The 14,803-nt window shown below is 36.6% G+C and overlaps 1 protein-coding gene across 1 annotated transcript in view; it reads left to right on the forward strand.

Moving 5' to 3' along the window:
• mpp1 (MAGUK p55 scaffold protein 1) overlaps positions 1-14,803 on the forward strand; it is a 32,594-nt gene that overhangs the window by 16,664 nt on the left and 1,127 nt on the right. Inside the window, exons 2-11 of the mRNA XM_067423290.1 lie at positions 3,247-3,375; positions 5,658-5,736; positions 7,593-7,678; positions 9,392-9,460; positions 10,669-10,865; positions 10,989-11,095; positions 11,452-11,532; positions 11,885-11,965; positions 14,062-14,264; positions 14,462-14,536. Of these exons, the coding sequence (XP_067279391.1) occupies positions 3,247-3,375; positions 5,658-5,736; positions 7,593-7,678; positions 9,392-9,460; positions 10,669-10,865; positions 10,989-11,095; positions 11,452-11,532; positions 11,885-11,965; positions 14,062-14,264; positions 14,462-14,536 (1,107 nt within the window). The remainder of the gene's footprint in view (positions 1-3,246; positions 3,376-5,657; positions 5,737-7,592; positions 7,679-9,391; positions 9,461-10,668; positions 10,866-10,988; positions 11,096-11,451; positions 11,533-11,884; positions 11,966-14,061; positions 14,265-14,461; positions 14,537-14,803) is intronic.

A 14,803-nucleotide genomic window follows, 5' to 3' on the forward strand; every position in this document is an offset into this window, starting at 1 on the left:
AACAACTACTGAGTTCCCGGGGTCGGGTCAAAGTAGACATTGCTCACTGGCATCCAATATAGACCATAGGCGAGATTTATGCAAATGTATTAAAAACCTACATACGTTTGAGCATTTGAGACTGGAATTACTGATGAAGCGAAAAAGGGCACTTTAATCGGAGTTCGTGGAAGTCAATTGGCACCAATTCTGTTTGGCTACAAACATTCTTCAAAATAGTTTCTTCTTTTGATTTCCACAGTAAGAAAAGAAGTAAAAAATCGTTAAGAAAGTAATTAATTTGGATGAACTATGCCTTTAAATAAAAAGTGTCACATCTTTCCCCGCTGTCCCTCATGTGAAAACTCCATAAAGACAGTGGATTTCACAATGTGGGGAAAAAAACGTACTTCATCAGAATATCTAGCTGACACCAGATTACGCTGGTCATCAAACCTGACATCAGCCAGTCTTCAAACTTCATGTCTTGAAAGCCAAGTTCCAAAGTCCTATCATGTAATACTAGTATTGTAAACTTTGCCCCCGAGCTCGGGCCATTCATGCATCGTCATATCGTCATATCACTGCTTGAAGGGTTGTAAAAGTAAGACATGGCATGTGTATGATTAAAATGACTGACTGCTGCCCCCTAAGTCCAATGCTGTGTCTGTGAAAGCAGATGATTTTACAGATTATTAATAAACTAAACTAAAGGATAATAAACTAAAAATTGTTTTGCCCAAAAATAATGCTTGAGGGTTTACTCTAGTCCTGAAGGATAAATAATTACAGCATGACAGTATTGAAATGAAAGACAACTGTCCAAAAAAGAAAACTTGATACTGAGATTGCAACACTTGTTATGAATTGCATCTGTGCACCAATACATACAATCACGCTTTTGTAAATAAGAGTGTTTGTGTTTATGTACTTAAAAATATTCAAGCCTAAAGCTTGAATCACACTATCCTTTGAGCATGTGAAATTTCTTCTGACACGGCAATAACTGAGATATCATGTCACGCTCTGTGGCCCCTTTTGTAAATTCAACAACAAAAATTTAATAAATACAAGATGTAAAAGCACACAATCTACTCTACTCCACTTTCCTGCAATGCAGTAACGTTTGTGTTCTTCTAATTTAGCTAACACTGTGTTTACACCAGACTTAATCGGTGTGACCCATTATAATCAGTGATGCTGTCTACACTGGATGTGGCACGACATGACAAATCCGGACAGTAAACTGATGCCCCGTTTTATTTCTGATTTTTTTTAAGCTTGCATTTCAGTCTCTTGCATTCACATAGGTATAATTGGTTTTCAATGGAAATAAAGAGATGTCCTTCATCTCTGTGCGGTGTTGTATTTAGCAGGTTTAAGTGTTTCGTTTTTAATAAATGGGTTAATTGAAAATAAAGTCATTCATTTTATCTGACGGAGTAAAAGGAGAAAATATACACCGAGCCTATGTTCTCCTCAGATTGTTTTCTTAGTGTGTGCGCTAGTAAAATCAAGTAAATAATGTTTTCAGAAATATAGTGAATAGAAAACAGAAGCTTCATTATTACACAATATTTTAATTATAAGCATGATCTCAGGCACCATAGGTAGCATCTATTTAGTGAAGAGGAAAAAATAGTACTGTTTACTTTATTATTTTCTCCACTGGAATAAATAATGGTAACACATTAGTATGGAGAACACATTCATTATTGAGGCTATGACTTTAGCCTCAATAAACTCCTAATTTACTACTTATTGATAGTTAGTAATGTAGTTTTTGTAGCGTTTAAGTTTATGTATAGGGTAGAATTAAGGGATGTAGAATATGGTCATGCAGAATAAGGCATTAATATGTGCTTTATAAGTACTAATAAACAGACAATGTCCTATTAATATGCATGCTAATAAGCAACTAGTTAATAGTGAGAATTAAAACCTAAAAGTGTTACCAAATTAATGAATCTCTTTTTAAGTCACATAAAATCGGAACTTCAAAATGTGATTTTCATTTGTGATTTCACTGATCTCAAAGTAATGAACTTGCCATTTTCTGCTTAAAAACAGTCCAGTTTGTTAAAAACCTGACTAACTGGTGTAAAGTATACAGAGAGGATTATAATAATTCAAATGTATGAACAAAAGATTTGCAACTTTATTCTTATGTGAATAAAAATGTATAAAGATTGGAGTGTTGAACCTCTAATGATAAAGTATCGTTTAAAGGGATAGTTCACTTTGAAATTAAATTTTGATATGTTTTAGCTTACCTCATGGGCATCCGAGATGTAGGAGTATTTGTTTCCCCAGTAGTTTCAATTTTGATCATTTTAGGTCAAACCGTTCTTGTCTGTGCCTCACATAATGCAGGTCTATGGTCACCACCTTAAAGAGCATACACAGAGAGAGTCCAAATTAAACAATCCCCCATCATAAGTTCACAGTGATGGCCTAAGACACGAAACAAGTGGTTTGTGTAAGAAAACGAACAGTATTTATATTGTTTTTACCTCCCTGACCGGTTTGACCTAAAATGATCAAAATTGAAACTACTGGGGAAACAAATACTCCTACATCTCGGATGCCCATGAGGTAAGCTAAAACATATCAAAATTTCATTTCAATGTGAACTATCCCTTTAATAAAACATATTAATAACAGAGCACAATATAAGGTACCATTTTTACCTTCTGATGAAGTTTGTTTAGTCATGCTAGTTGAAATCAAGCCCCCTCATCAGACAACATAACCATGCCAACCAGTTCCCATGATTGCAGGATTTAATGAAGTGTAAAGATGTGACCGTTTAATCGTTAACCCAGGACAGATGTCCACAATGACTCCTTAATTCTCCTCCTTCATCATACCACTTTATTTTATGCCTAGACATGATGTATATGTTTGGTTACACTTTATTTTAAGGTGCCCTTGTTGCAGTGTAGTTATACATTTAAGTATTGACTTAAATAAAAGTATAGTAATAAGCATGTATTCACTATTATAGGGTTAGGATTAGGATTACTATTAATTCTATAGTAAGTACATGTAACATTTATTCCTAAAACACTGTAAAAATAGTGTTAACGTATGTTTTTTTGTTTTAGTTTACAGTATAAAACATTTCAGAGATTACTCAAGGATGTCAGTCGTGAATGTTATGTTTCCTTCCTAATATTTGTCACAGATACATGACAAAGATAATCATTTGGATTTCAAAGATTTCTGTAATACAAAGCTTAATGTGCTCCGTGCTTGCATTCCCAGGCCGCCATGCAGACATACGACAGCAAAGGACAGGAAGTCTTCAGCAACGGCAGCGCCGGCCATATTAACGGCAAAGACGCAACCAAGATGAGAGAAGTGGCCTTTGAGAAGAACCCCTCTGAGCCACTGGTATTATATCTTTTATTTTCATGTGTTTCATGTATTTTGTATTTATGAAATCATTTTAACTCATTAAATTACTGAAATATATTTAAAGGTGCTGTATGTAAGTTTTTGACTGTAGTAAAGCATAAAAATACTATAATATGTTTGCAAATGCTACAGTCAGTTATTCTACTTTGAAATGTGTGTTCCATGTCAGAATGTCTGTTTTTGTTTTTGGTCTGTGTGATTCAGCCCACTGCCAGTTTACCCAATAGTTTTTGAACCCCTGGGTTGCCAGTTGACTTCCACAGCGTATAGCTGCCATGGAAGCTAGCAAACCAACTGGGTCAGAGATCACAGATTCTACCCGACCTCAAAAGCCTCAACATGCATTTAAACAATCTCTTTGAACGGGGGTATATGGGAGTATATTAAACGCGATATGAACTCATCACAAATCAATAAATCACCTCATCAACGTACAATGTGTAAGTCTCCTTATCTTCCATTGTCAATTGAGCTCACCCCTGTTGCATGTCCTCAAACTGGCAAATCGAGTGTCAAGTCTGAGGAGGAGAGAGCAAGGCAAACAATATTTTGAATTTGAACTGCAGTACCCATTTCAAACACTAGCTGTCATTCTTACGTACATCACCACTGAAGGTGCACTATGTAATTTTTCCGTCCGCTAGAGGCCGCCTTTTCAAAACAAAGGTGTAGTTTGATGACGCCAAGTTTGAGCTTGGAACATGTGGTCTTTACCTCACAGCCGGTGGGAAAGAATCAGGATAGGACTCGGGCAGAAATCATTTTCATGGATACGATTATTAACGTTACTGTAGTATAAAGCAGAGCAGGAAAGTGTGTTGTGGGAGCTGAGCAAGGCCACTGGAGCAATTGTTAATAAGATGAACAGCACACGCCTCACGAGCAGCGGGACTTTTATTATGCCACAGTCGCCGCCACCATTTCTGTTTTTCCGGTCATGAGTATGAAGTAATGCAGCTGTGTTTATCTTATTAGACACATATGAGTGTTTTAAAAATTATGTTATGATGTTATGATGTTACTCTGTGCGTTCACTCGGCGGCTTCTATGACACTTGTTGACACTAATAAGCATAATAAAGAGAATTTACAAATAGTTGAAAACAAGTCTGCATGATCTACTGACAACACATAAATTAAAGAACACAGACACAGCCGGATCATTTCCATAATGACCAGTGTAAACTTAGCCTGACGTGGTCATACTAGTACTCAATTCTAGACAGAATAGTCTAGAAGCTCTAGAGTCTAGACTAGAGTCTGAAATCGCTTCATTGGGCTGTGATTATGAGGCGTGTTTCAACCGAACCAGGAAAGACCTCAATTAGATAGAGCTACAACCAATCAGAGCAACGAAGCGACGTCAACAGAGCTCAACTGTGTTGCCAAGTCCGCGTTTTTTCCACGGGTTGAAGCGACTATTATGTGATATATAGACCCATGAGTGCGAATTCTAGCAGGCAACTTTCCCAAAATAACACACATTTTACCCCCCAAACGCCATTTTTTCCCCGGAGAACCCCCCGAGAAGCTATTGTTTAGGGCTAGTAGTTGGGGGGTTTTGTTGTAAAAACTTGGCAACCCTGTCTGCACGCACGCTGGAATACACGGTCTTTGCCGGTGTTGTAAAAAAATAACATAATTTAATAATACGCAGAGTACTTACCCAACATGATCATCATTTCTGAGAGAAATTGTGAAGGTGAATGCATATACAAACATGCTCTCCGTTTTGGATTGAACAAATATAATCCAAGCCCCTTTGATGACGTGCATGATTACGTTACTGTTACGTTATGTTACAGTTTCTGTTCGGGGATAATTACTCCTCTATGGTGCGAGGCCAGCCTGAACTGCTCGACCTAAAACATTTGTGGGCGGGGCTAAATTCGGCTGGCATCTAGGCTAGTGTAATCTACCTACAGCAGCACAAATTAGCTTCTGGTTTAAGACATGCTTTTTGTGGGCAATAAATAATGGTGCAAATACCAGTAAATTGACTAGCGCTAACCTTAATAAATCACCTCGCATTGTTCATTTAAATACTCTCCTACCACATTTTCTTCAGAAATATCTGTGCCTATGCTTTTTCATGTATTTAGTAAATCCTGACAGTAGATTTTTAATGCCAAAAGAAGATTTTGCGCTGGTGCAAGCTGTTAGTAAATCTGGCTACATGTCCGCTAAACTTTGAAATAAAAAGCAGTTTTAAAGTCTCTAAACAGCCGAAGTGTAATATTGTGTTCTGTGTCTATGCAGGGTGTAACTCTTAAGCTGAATGAAAAGCAGAGGTGTACAGTGGCGAGAATATTGCATGGAGGGATGATACACAGACAAGGTACAGTGGATTCTTGGTTTGTTGGGGAATAATTATGCAGTTTCAATTAGGGATGTCCTGAACCAGTCTCAAGGATCGGTGTTGGGGCTGATTAAGCTTCTTCTTTTTTTTCAACTGATTGGTATCGGCTATCCTAAGGCAGATCCTTTATTTTATGTCAGCTGTCACGAAGGTGTCGTGCAGTAGGTGGCGGTATGCACCTTCAAGTAAGTTCGCCAAATGTGCTTAAAAGGAAAAGAAGCAGCTCAATTGAACAAATTAGGTCTGCTCCAGGGGATAACACAAACACACATCCGAACGTGTATTACGTGTTATATCTGCATGCACACAAAGACATTCAGAAGCACAGAAACTTGGTATTAACACTGACAAAACTTTAAGGTATTACTAAAATAGCTTTTTTACTTAATCCCTCTATTATTTTTCTCAGCAACAAACGCTGAACAGACACAGGTAATTCACACGTGTAACTCTCATCTCTCGATCTCACTCTCTCTCTCGATAATGAATAAAAAAATGCTATAATTCATTCAACACTTGTGTCAATAAAAAAAGTTACACTTAGGCCCATAGAGGACACAAATGTCCATGTCAAAAAACTGTCTTGGGAGCACAGACTTAAATTTGGTCTCATTTTAAAGTTGGCAGATTATTATTGAAGTAAATATTAAAGAGACATACTCACACAATTATAGCTGCATAATTTATTTAATTGGTTCTATAATATGCAGAAGCAGAAAACAGGAATAAAGCGAGTATTTGCGTTATAACCAAACCTGAGAAAAACATCTGGTAAAAACAAAACAAAAAGAAAATAAGCAGTTTAAATGGGTTTCAATGGGGACATTTTTGTTCAAAAGGTTCTAAAATGAACTATTTTGTGTACCTTGTGCAAAATAGATTTTTTAAAGGAAATGGGGGTGAAATAGTAAAATTCCAATACAAATCCACACCTGGGCCAAAATGTATGCAGTTGGCATTAACAGAATGATAAAAAATAACAAAACACTTGAAAAAGGCAAAATCGCCCTACATACCTCTGTGTCTGATTCAAAGCGGGCAGAATGCAATATCTAATGAGCCGTAAATTACAAAAAGAATCATAATGTTTCCCCTTTGGGTCAAATATTGGCCTGTTTTAAAGGATTTCAATTCACTCAGCTTCATTAAAATTGTTTAATGCACAGCTAGCCGTGGGTTATGTACAATATGTTGGCAAAAGTTTTGGGACACCCCTGCAAATAATTGAATTCAGGAGTTCCAATCACTTCCATGGTCTAAGCCAAGGTGTATAAAATCAAGCCCCTAGGTATGCAGACACTTCTACAAACATTTGTGAAAGAATAGGTCACTCTCAGGAGCTCAGTGAACTCAAGTGTGGTACTGTGATAGGTTGACACCTGTGCAATAAGTCCATTCGTGAAATTTCCTCACTACTAAATATTGTTAAATAATAAAATAACTAAAAAATGTTTTTCAGAGGTTGGCTGGAACCTTTAATTCTTCAGCATACCAAGACATTTTAGACAAATTCACGCTCCCAACTTTGTGTGAACAGTTTGGGCATGGCCCCTTGCTGTTCCATCATGACTGCACACCAGTGCACAAAGCAAGGTCCATAAAGACATGGATATATTAAACCCTACAGATTAAGAATGGGATGTTATTAAACTTCATGTGCATGTAAAGGCAGGTGTCCCAAAACTTACAGGCCTGTACATTTTACTAAACACTAGGAAAATACAAGGATCAGATCAGACCACGGGCAAAAAAAAAAAAACTTTATCGGGACATCCCTAGTTTCCATACAGCTCGATGGATAACTGCCTGACACTGTTTGTTCTTGTTTTTAACAGGTTCTTTACATGAAGGTGATGAAATTGCAGAGATCAATGGGAAAAATGTTGCTAATGAAACTGTAGACCAACTGCAGAAGATTCTGGTAGGTTGTTTTGTCATTGGTGAATGCACACTGAAAAAGAAGTACAATTTGGCATTCTTTATAAAAGTGCGCTTATTACAAAAATAACTTTTTTTAAAGAAAATACTAAAGTGGGAACTGAATGTTATGTTTTCGTTAGGGGCGGGACTCGATTAAAAAAATTAATCTAATTAATTAGAGGCTTTGTAATTAATTAATCGAAATTAATCGCATTTTAATTGCATATAAATATTTGACCTGAGAACAATGAGAAGTAATTTTTCACATGTATTTTTAGTATACCATTGAATAATGACTGAATACATAAGCTTAATCAACAAAATATTGTTTATTTATTTCAGTCCAGCAGACCAGCGCAATGTTTGCCATTAAGTGTAGCAAAAGCATACTTGTGATATTTGAGGCTCGATGTGCTGCGGTGATACGCAAATTCCTTGTTGTATAGCTTGCACACAACCATGCTCTTGTCGACGCTTACATCCTTTCGTTTTTTAAAACAAAATTTCCCATCAACGGGGCCGAGCAAAGCGGTCTCATCCATGGTCTCATCAGCTTCTTCGTTCATGTTCGCTCATGCCCTGCGTCTCAATCAGCTCCCTAGTTCACTAGTCAGGGCACTGATCAGGACATAAGTCAATGGGCTGACTCCCTGATCAGTGCCCTGACTACTGAACTAGGGAGCTGATTGAGACGCGCACATGGTTTGTTATTGTCGTGACTCCGGAGCGCTAGTTGGTGTTCCAGTATAATCGGTCCGTCGAAACTCATTCATTGAAAAACGTTCCGCGCTGCAAAAATAAGTGTGGTTAAATTTATTGTATTTTTTTTTTTGCGTAATTAATTAACGCGTTAAAGTCACGTAATTAATTAATCTTAATTAACGCGTTAAAGTTCCGGCCCTAGTTTTCGTACAATTAATTGCGTGTTATTGTAACTTTAAAGTAAATTTTAATTTGAAATAAAATGCAAGTGTACTTCAGTGTGTTAAGAAAAGCCTTTTATTTGATATATAATATTATATTATCGGCAAGTAAAGTAAAAAAAAAAAAGACTTTGTAGATTTGAGGTACAATTGAAGTGCACATTCAGTTTAACTAAGCACACTTTATTTTAACAAGGTGTTGAGGAGTAAATGTGAATGTAGTGACCTACCTACATTACCTAAACTGTGTGGCTTTTCCAGTTACTCATAACATTTTCTCACAAGTAGTAGTGTTAGTAGTAGTAGCATTAAAAAATCAAATTAAAAAATCATGTTACATTACAGTTAAATGTTACATTATGTCATGACAGTACACAGTGGAACATGAATCTCATTAATAATAATAAAAAAATGTCTTTCACAATTTTACACAGTGTTTTGTAAATGCATTGTAAAAATAAAAGCATATATAATACCTGCATTTGTGTATGACAGTGTATGAATGATTTTCATTACTGAATACATAAATAAGAATGCATTTCTTGAATGCGTTTTTGCATTACTATTAGAACTTGCTGTGAAACTGAGCAAAGAAAACAACATTATATGTAAAATGCTACTGTTTTTTAGAATGTTTTTGTGTAATTACGTTATCAAAGGCATTATAAAAAGCTACTTTATTAAAATACTTTATTTTGAGCAGTTTTTAAGAAGTACTGGCACTTTGAGATGTTTTTTGTCTGTGGTCATGTTACTGATTTGATGTTGTTGGATGCTGTTTAACATTACAGAAAGACACAAACGGTGTTGTCACAATGAAAATCATCCCTAATCAGCAAAGTCGCCATATGGCATGTGAGGTAAGAGTAAAACAGCAGCTAAATCAATCTCACTTCATACCTATTTCTTTCTTTTGTTCTTTTTTTATTATAACTATCAACGGATCTCGCTTTACCTTTTGATCTGTAAATATGCGCTCATATGTGATTTGATTACATCTTTCTTTGTCTATTCTGTATCCTTGATTAAATTAAGGTTTGGGGTTTATCATGGGAATGGGAAACCAATGAAAGACACAGGTGACTATTTAAGCATCAACTGTAGCAGATGACTTTTCTCATTAGATTAAAAGACTTCAAACCCTCTTCTGCCATCTGCTGGTCACACAGCGCCAAACTGCACTGCGGTTGATTGTGAAACCTCTTAAAAACATTGTTTGACGTTGTGATGAGCTATGGCACTGTTCTAAATCCTCTTTCACCTATACAAGTAACCATTGTGCTACTTTCAAGTCATAACGTCTAGTTCTATCTAGAGTTTTGCTTATCTTTAGACCGTATTGGCACTAGCTGTAGATATTGGCACTAAAATCTGTCTGTCTGTCTGTCTGTCTTTCTGTCTCTCTGTCTGTCTGTCTGTCTGTCTGTCTGTTTGTCTGCCTTTCTGTCTGTCTGTCTGTCTGTATGTATGTATGTCTGTCTGTATGTCTGTCTGTATGTCTGTCTGTATGTCTGTCTGTCTGTATGTCTGTCTGTCTGTCTGTATGTCTGTCTGTCTTTTATGAAATCAGCATATTAGAATTATTTCTGAAGAATCATGTGACAATGAAGACGAGTAGGTGTAAATTACAAAATATATTAAAATAGAAAACAGTTATTTTAAATTGTAATAATATTTGCTTATTATTGCTAATATTTTACTGTATTTTGATCAAATAAATGCAGCCTTGATTGCATTAAAACATCTTAATTATTCCAAACTTTTGACTGATTGTATATGACAATTATTTAAAAGAATAGTTTAACCAAAAATGAACGCATTACATACTTTTGTTGTTGTTGTTTTTGGAGATGCTAGTTATAGCTTCAACTTAAATTGAAATACATTTTACAGATAATATTTATATACACAATATGAATTACACAAGTAGGACATGTTCCTGGATCAACATCTTTTGTTGACCCTGAAGAAACCGACCCCTAAAATTTGAAGGCTGATAAATCATCTTTATGATGCAGTTGTGATGGTTTTATGAGAGAGTAATGTTTTCTGGATAATGTTTTTGCAGATGTTTATGAGAGCACAGTTTGACTACGACCCTGCCAAAGACGACCTGATCCCATGCAAAGAAGCTGGCCTGAAATTCCAAACGGGTGACATCCTTCATATCATCAATAAGAAAGATCCAAACTGGTGGCAAGGAAAGGTGGAAAGCTCCTCCACAGACTTTGCCGGACTCATCCCTTCTCCAGAACTTCAGGAATGGTATGTTCTGACCTGCATTCTTTCCCTGTATTTGATGACAGATCACCATTCGCAAGTAATTAGTAATGTACATTTAAGATCTCCCTTTCTTTCAAAAGCTTAACATTTCTGATGTTTCTTCAGGCGTGTAGCAAGCAAAAGCAAAGCGACAAGGGAAGCCGGACAGTCCTGCAGCCCTTTTGGCAAGAAGAAGAAATGCAAAGACAAATACCTTGCCAAACACAGCTCAAGTTAGTGAATCTCACCTCTTTATCTTTATCTCTTTATCTTTATTTGCAAAATAGGCTTTTATAAAGCAATATTCTGCACTTTGTGCTTGTTTTCTATTCCATGTAGAATCATTTTCTTTTTGGATGTAAAGATGACACTACTACTAATGTAAATTTGATTTCGCAATGAGTTAATAATTCTCTTATATCATCCTACAAAACGCTCAATGTATTAATTAAGACATCATCATGTTTTCTTTATAGAGCTGCAGCTCTGTTACACAGCCCAAATGGTGTCTGAGTTAAAACAACAACATGAGTCTGGTCTTGTAGAAAGCACTTGTCAAGCATTAACTGGTTATTTGTTTCTTCCTTAGTCTTTGACCAGCTTGATGTAATATCCTATGAAGAAGTAGTGAGACTTCCTGCATTCACCAGAAAAACTCTGGTTCTGATCGGTAAGCATCATCTCTATAAGTAAAAGTACCATTTACTGTACTTAGTGTTATAAAAGCAAATATAAAAAACGTACGTTATATTACCTTGACATTAAATTCCAGAAAACTAGTTAACGCTGCTATGTGAGTGTTTCTAATACAACTGCTGAGGGAATGATGAGTAATTGTTCTCTCTTCTGAACAGTCTATTGATATATTTTATTTAAAATAATATCAAAATATGACTTTAAACTTCTGAAAACCCCAGAATGTTGAAGATAATTCATTTATAAAATACAAATTGCCGTAGATCCCTGTGCAGTTAATTGCACTGGCTTAAATGTGTAATTTGATGTTTTGCTCTTGTTTAAAGGTGCACCTGGAGTTGGAAGGAGCCATATTAAAAATTCACTGCTGAGCAAATATCCTGAGAAGTTTGCTTACCCAGCACCACGTACGTGCAGCCCAGCTGCATCCTTTCTTGTTTTAATTTCTTAACCCCAAATCTTCCACCTGTATTTAGGAATGTTAATATTTAAACAGAGCAAAACTGAAATGTATACGGTCACAGATCCATGTATGGATATCCTGCGGAAAAATCGTGAAGCATCTCGCTGCAGCCTGCGGTGGACATCCAACCTGGCCCACATCCAAATGTGACGTCAGAAGCCACGGTCATGTCCAAATGTGTTCAGCAGAAACTCCGCCCTGCAGCCGATTCTTAAGATTGTATCGGCCATATCAATCACAGTACTGATTGCCTACACCAAACACTGACCCCCAAACCTACCCGTCACTGTAACCTTAACCTTAATTAGCTGCAGGGATTTCTAGTGAAGTGGTTTGGGCAAAAAAAAAATTTTACTCATTAACTTTGAAACAGGAAGAAGCATCGAGAAGACTTAACCCTCACACCTAATTCTTTTGAATTTTTTACTTCTTATATTTCTCTTTTTATGACTGATGCAATAAAACCTACTCAAAACTTACCCTTATGCCTAAAAACCCTTTTAATCTTGAACCTATATAAAACCACTTTTACACACCTTACACCTGAAACCACTCAAATCCTATCCGTATGTCACTAGGTTACGTTTTGGATGTGTGTGGAGTTGGATGTCACCCTCAGGATGCAGCAAGCCCTAGTTGGAAAAATCTAGAATTGCTGTTTACCAGCATAAGATATGTTTTGCATGCTTGGATCAGCATGGGATGCTGGTTTCTGGTTTGCTGGTCCCTAGCATGGAAAGCAGGAGTGCTTGGTGGACCAGCTTAGTTTTGCTTAAGAACAGCTTGATGGTTATCTGGTCCAACTGTTTGACCAGCACTATACCAACTCTAAACATCCTGGACCAACGTGGAATTCATGCAGGTTTATTTTGGAAATTTCAGTACGTTAGTTCACCTAAAATGTTTCATTCATTACTCACCCATTTTTATTGTTCATGTACTTCAAGTGAAATGGTAAAAAAATGGAGATTTCACCAAACAATTAAAATGTCATCATCCAAATTTTTTAATTTACCCAAAATGAAAATTCATTTTCTCACGCTGTTCCAAACCTGTATGAGTTTCTTTCTTCTGTTGAACACAAAAGAAGATATTTTGAAGAATGTTACTAATGTTGCAGGTTACTGACATTCTTCTAAATATTTTCTTTGAAGCCCTATTTTAACAGTCTGATCTCATGGTCTGAAGCACAAGTGCACTTAGGATGTGTCCGAATCCACTTTCGTTACTTTAACGACGGAAAAAACAATTGGCACGGCAAACGCCTGGTCCAAAAAGGTTGTACCTAGTCTCTGAATGAGTCATGGGTGTGTTTTGGGTGTAACATGCAATAAACCAATCAGAGTCTTATCTCCCAATCCCTTTAAAAGCCAGTTGGGCGTGCACCATGGCAGATTCTCTATTTACAGTATATGGCCGAATTCACGAGCGGAAAGACTGAGCGCTTCTCCAGAGAGGAATCCTTTATTTTTTATATTTAAAAATGTTTGTGTGCTGCTGCGGGTTCCTGTGTGTGTAATAAGCACAGTATACGCATGTTGTGTACCGCCAATAGGCACACGTTACAAATGTGCTCTTTAAATAACTCAAAAACACTGCGACTTTGACTTTAGGCCAGGTTTTTGTTGGTCAATGGCACAGTCGTTTTCAGTTTCCTCAAAATAGCAACACACCAACAATGAACGTGAACACAACACACCTCATTTTCAGACCATGAGCAAACAGATGGGCACGAGTGCATTTGCTATTGGCTGGACGTGAACATGATAACTGCGATGGGTGGAAACTAGTAAAAAAAACACTTGCGTCAGGCCTGGCATCTTTGTTTTGTTTTCCAAACTTTTTGGGTTACTTGAGAAACAAAAGTGAAAAAGATCTTTAAGACTATAAGAAGAGATATCTTTCAAAGATGATATATTTATTATATATTCCTTGAAAACAAGTTAAAGTTTTGTTTCTTGAATAAAATGTCTTATTTTAATAATGTTTACTGGAAAGCATAACGAAATAATGAATCATAAATAAAAAATTTCTTTGCAGACACCACTAGACCTCCAAAGAAGGATGAGGAGAATGGCAAAGAATATTACTTTATTTCCAACGATGAAATGACCAAATCTATCGTCGGGAATGAGCTACTTGAATACGGAAGTTACCAGGGACACATGTTTGGGACTAAGATCGAAACTGTCTACAAGATTCACGAACAGGGGAAAATTGCTATGCTGGATGTGGAACCACAGGTAATGCCACACTGTTGAGTCAGCTGACAATTAAATTAGCATAGTATTAGATCCTTAACATTGTGGCGATGAGGTTTGCGAGGAAAAAAAAAAAAAGAAATTTTCTTAAAAATCGATTTTGTTTTTATTTTGAGGAACATCACTATTTTTAGCTTTTTTAACTGCTCTCTAAACTCTTTTTGTTTTGTTTTTTCCAGACGCTGAAAGTGCTCAGAACGGCAGAGTTTGCTCCTCTTGTGATGTTCATTGCACCTACTAACACTGCTAATCAGGTTAGACACTAATTCATTCAGGCTTTAAGTCCCAGGGGCCCATGATTTACTCAAGCCTTAAGTCATCCTAGGTGTAAATGTCATTCTTCTTTCAGACACATACAATGGAGTTATATTAAACATGTTCTGGCTAATCCAAGCTTTATAATGGCATTGGCAGTGAATTGTTGGGTCATTTTTGAAGTCCATAAAAGTTCATCTATCATCATATAACTGCTCCGCACGGCTCCGGAAGGGTTAATAAAGGCCTTCTGAAGAGAAGTGCAA

This window comes from Pseudorasbora parva, chromosome 18 (assembly GCF_024679245.1).
Source record: "Pseudorasbora parva isolate DD20220531a chromosome 18, ASM2467924v1, whole genome shotgun sequence".
NCBI classification, from domain to species: Eukaryota; Metazoa; Chordata; class Actinopteri; order Cypriniformes; family Gobionidae; genus Pseudorasbora; species Pseudorasbora parva.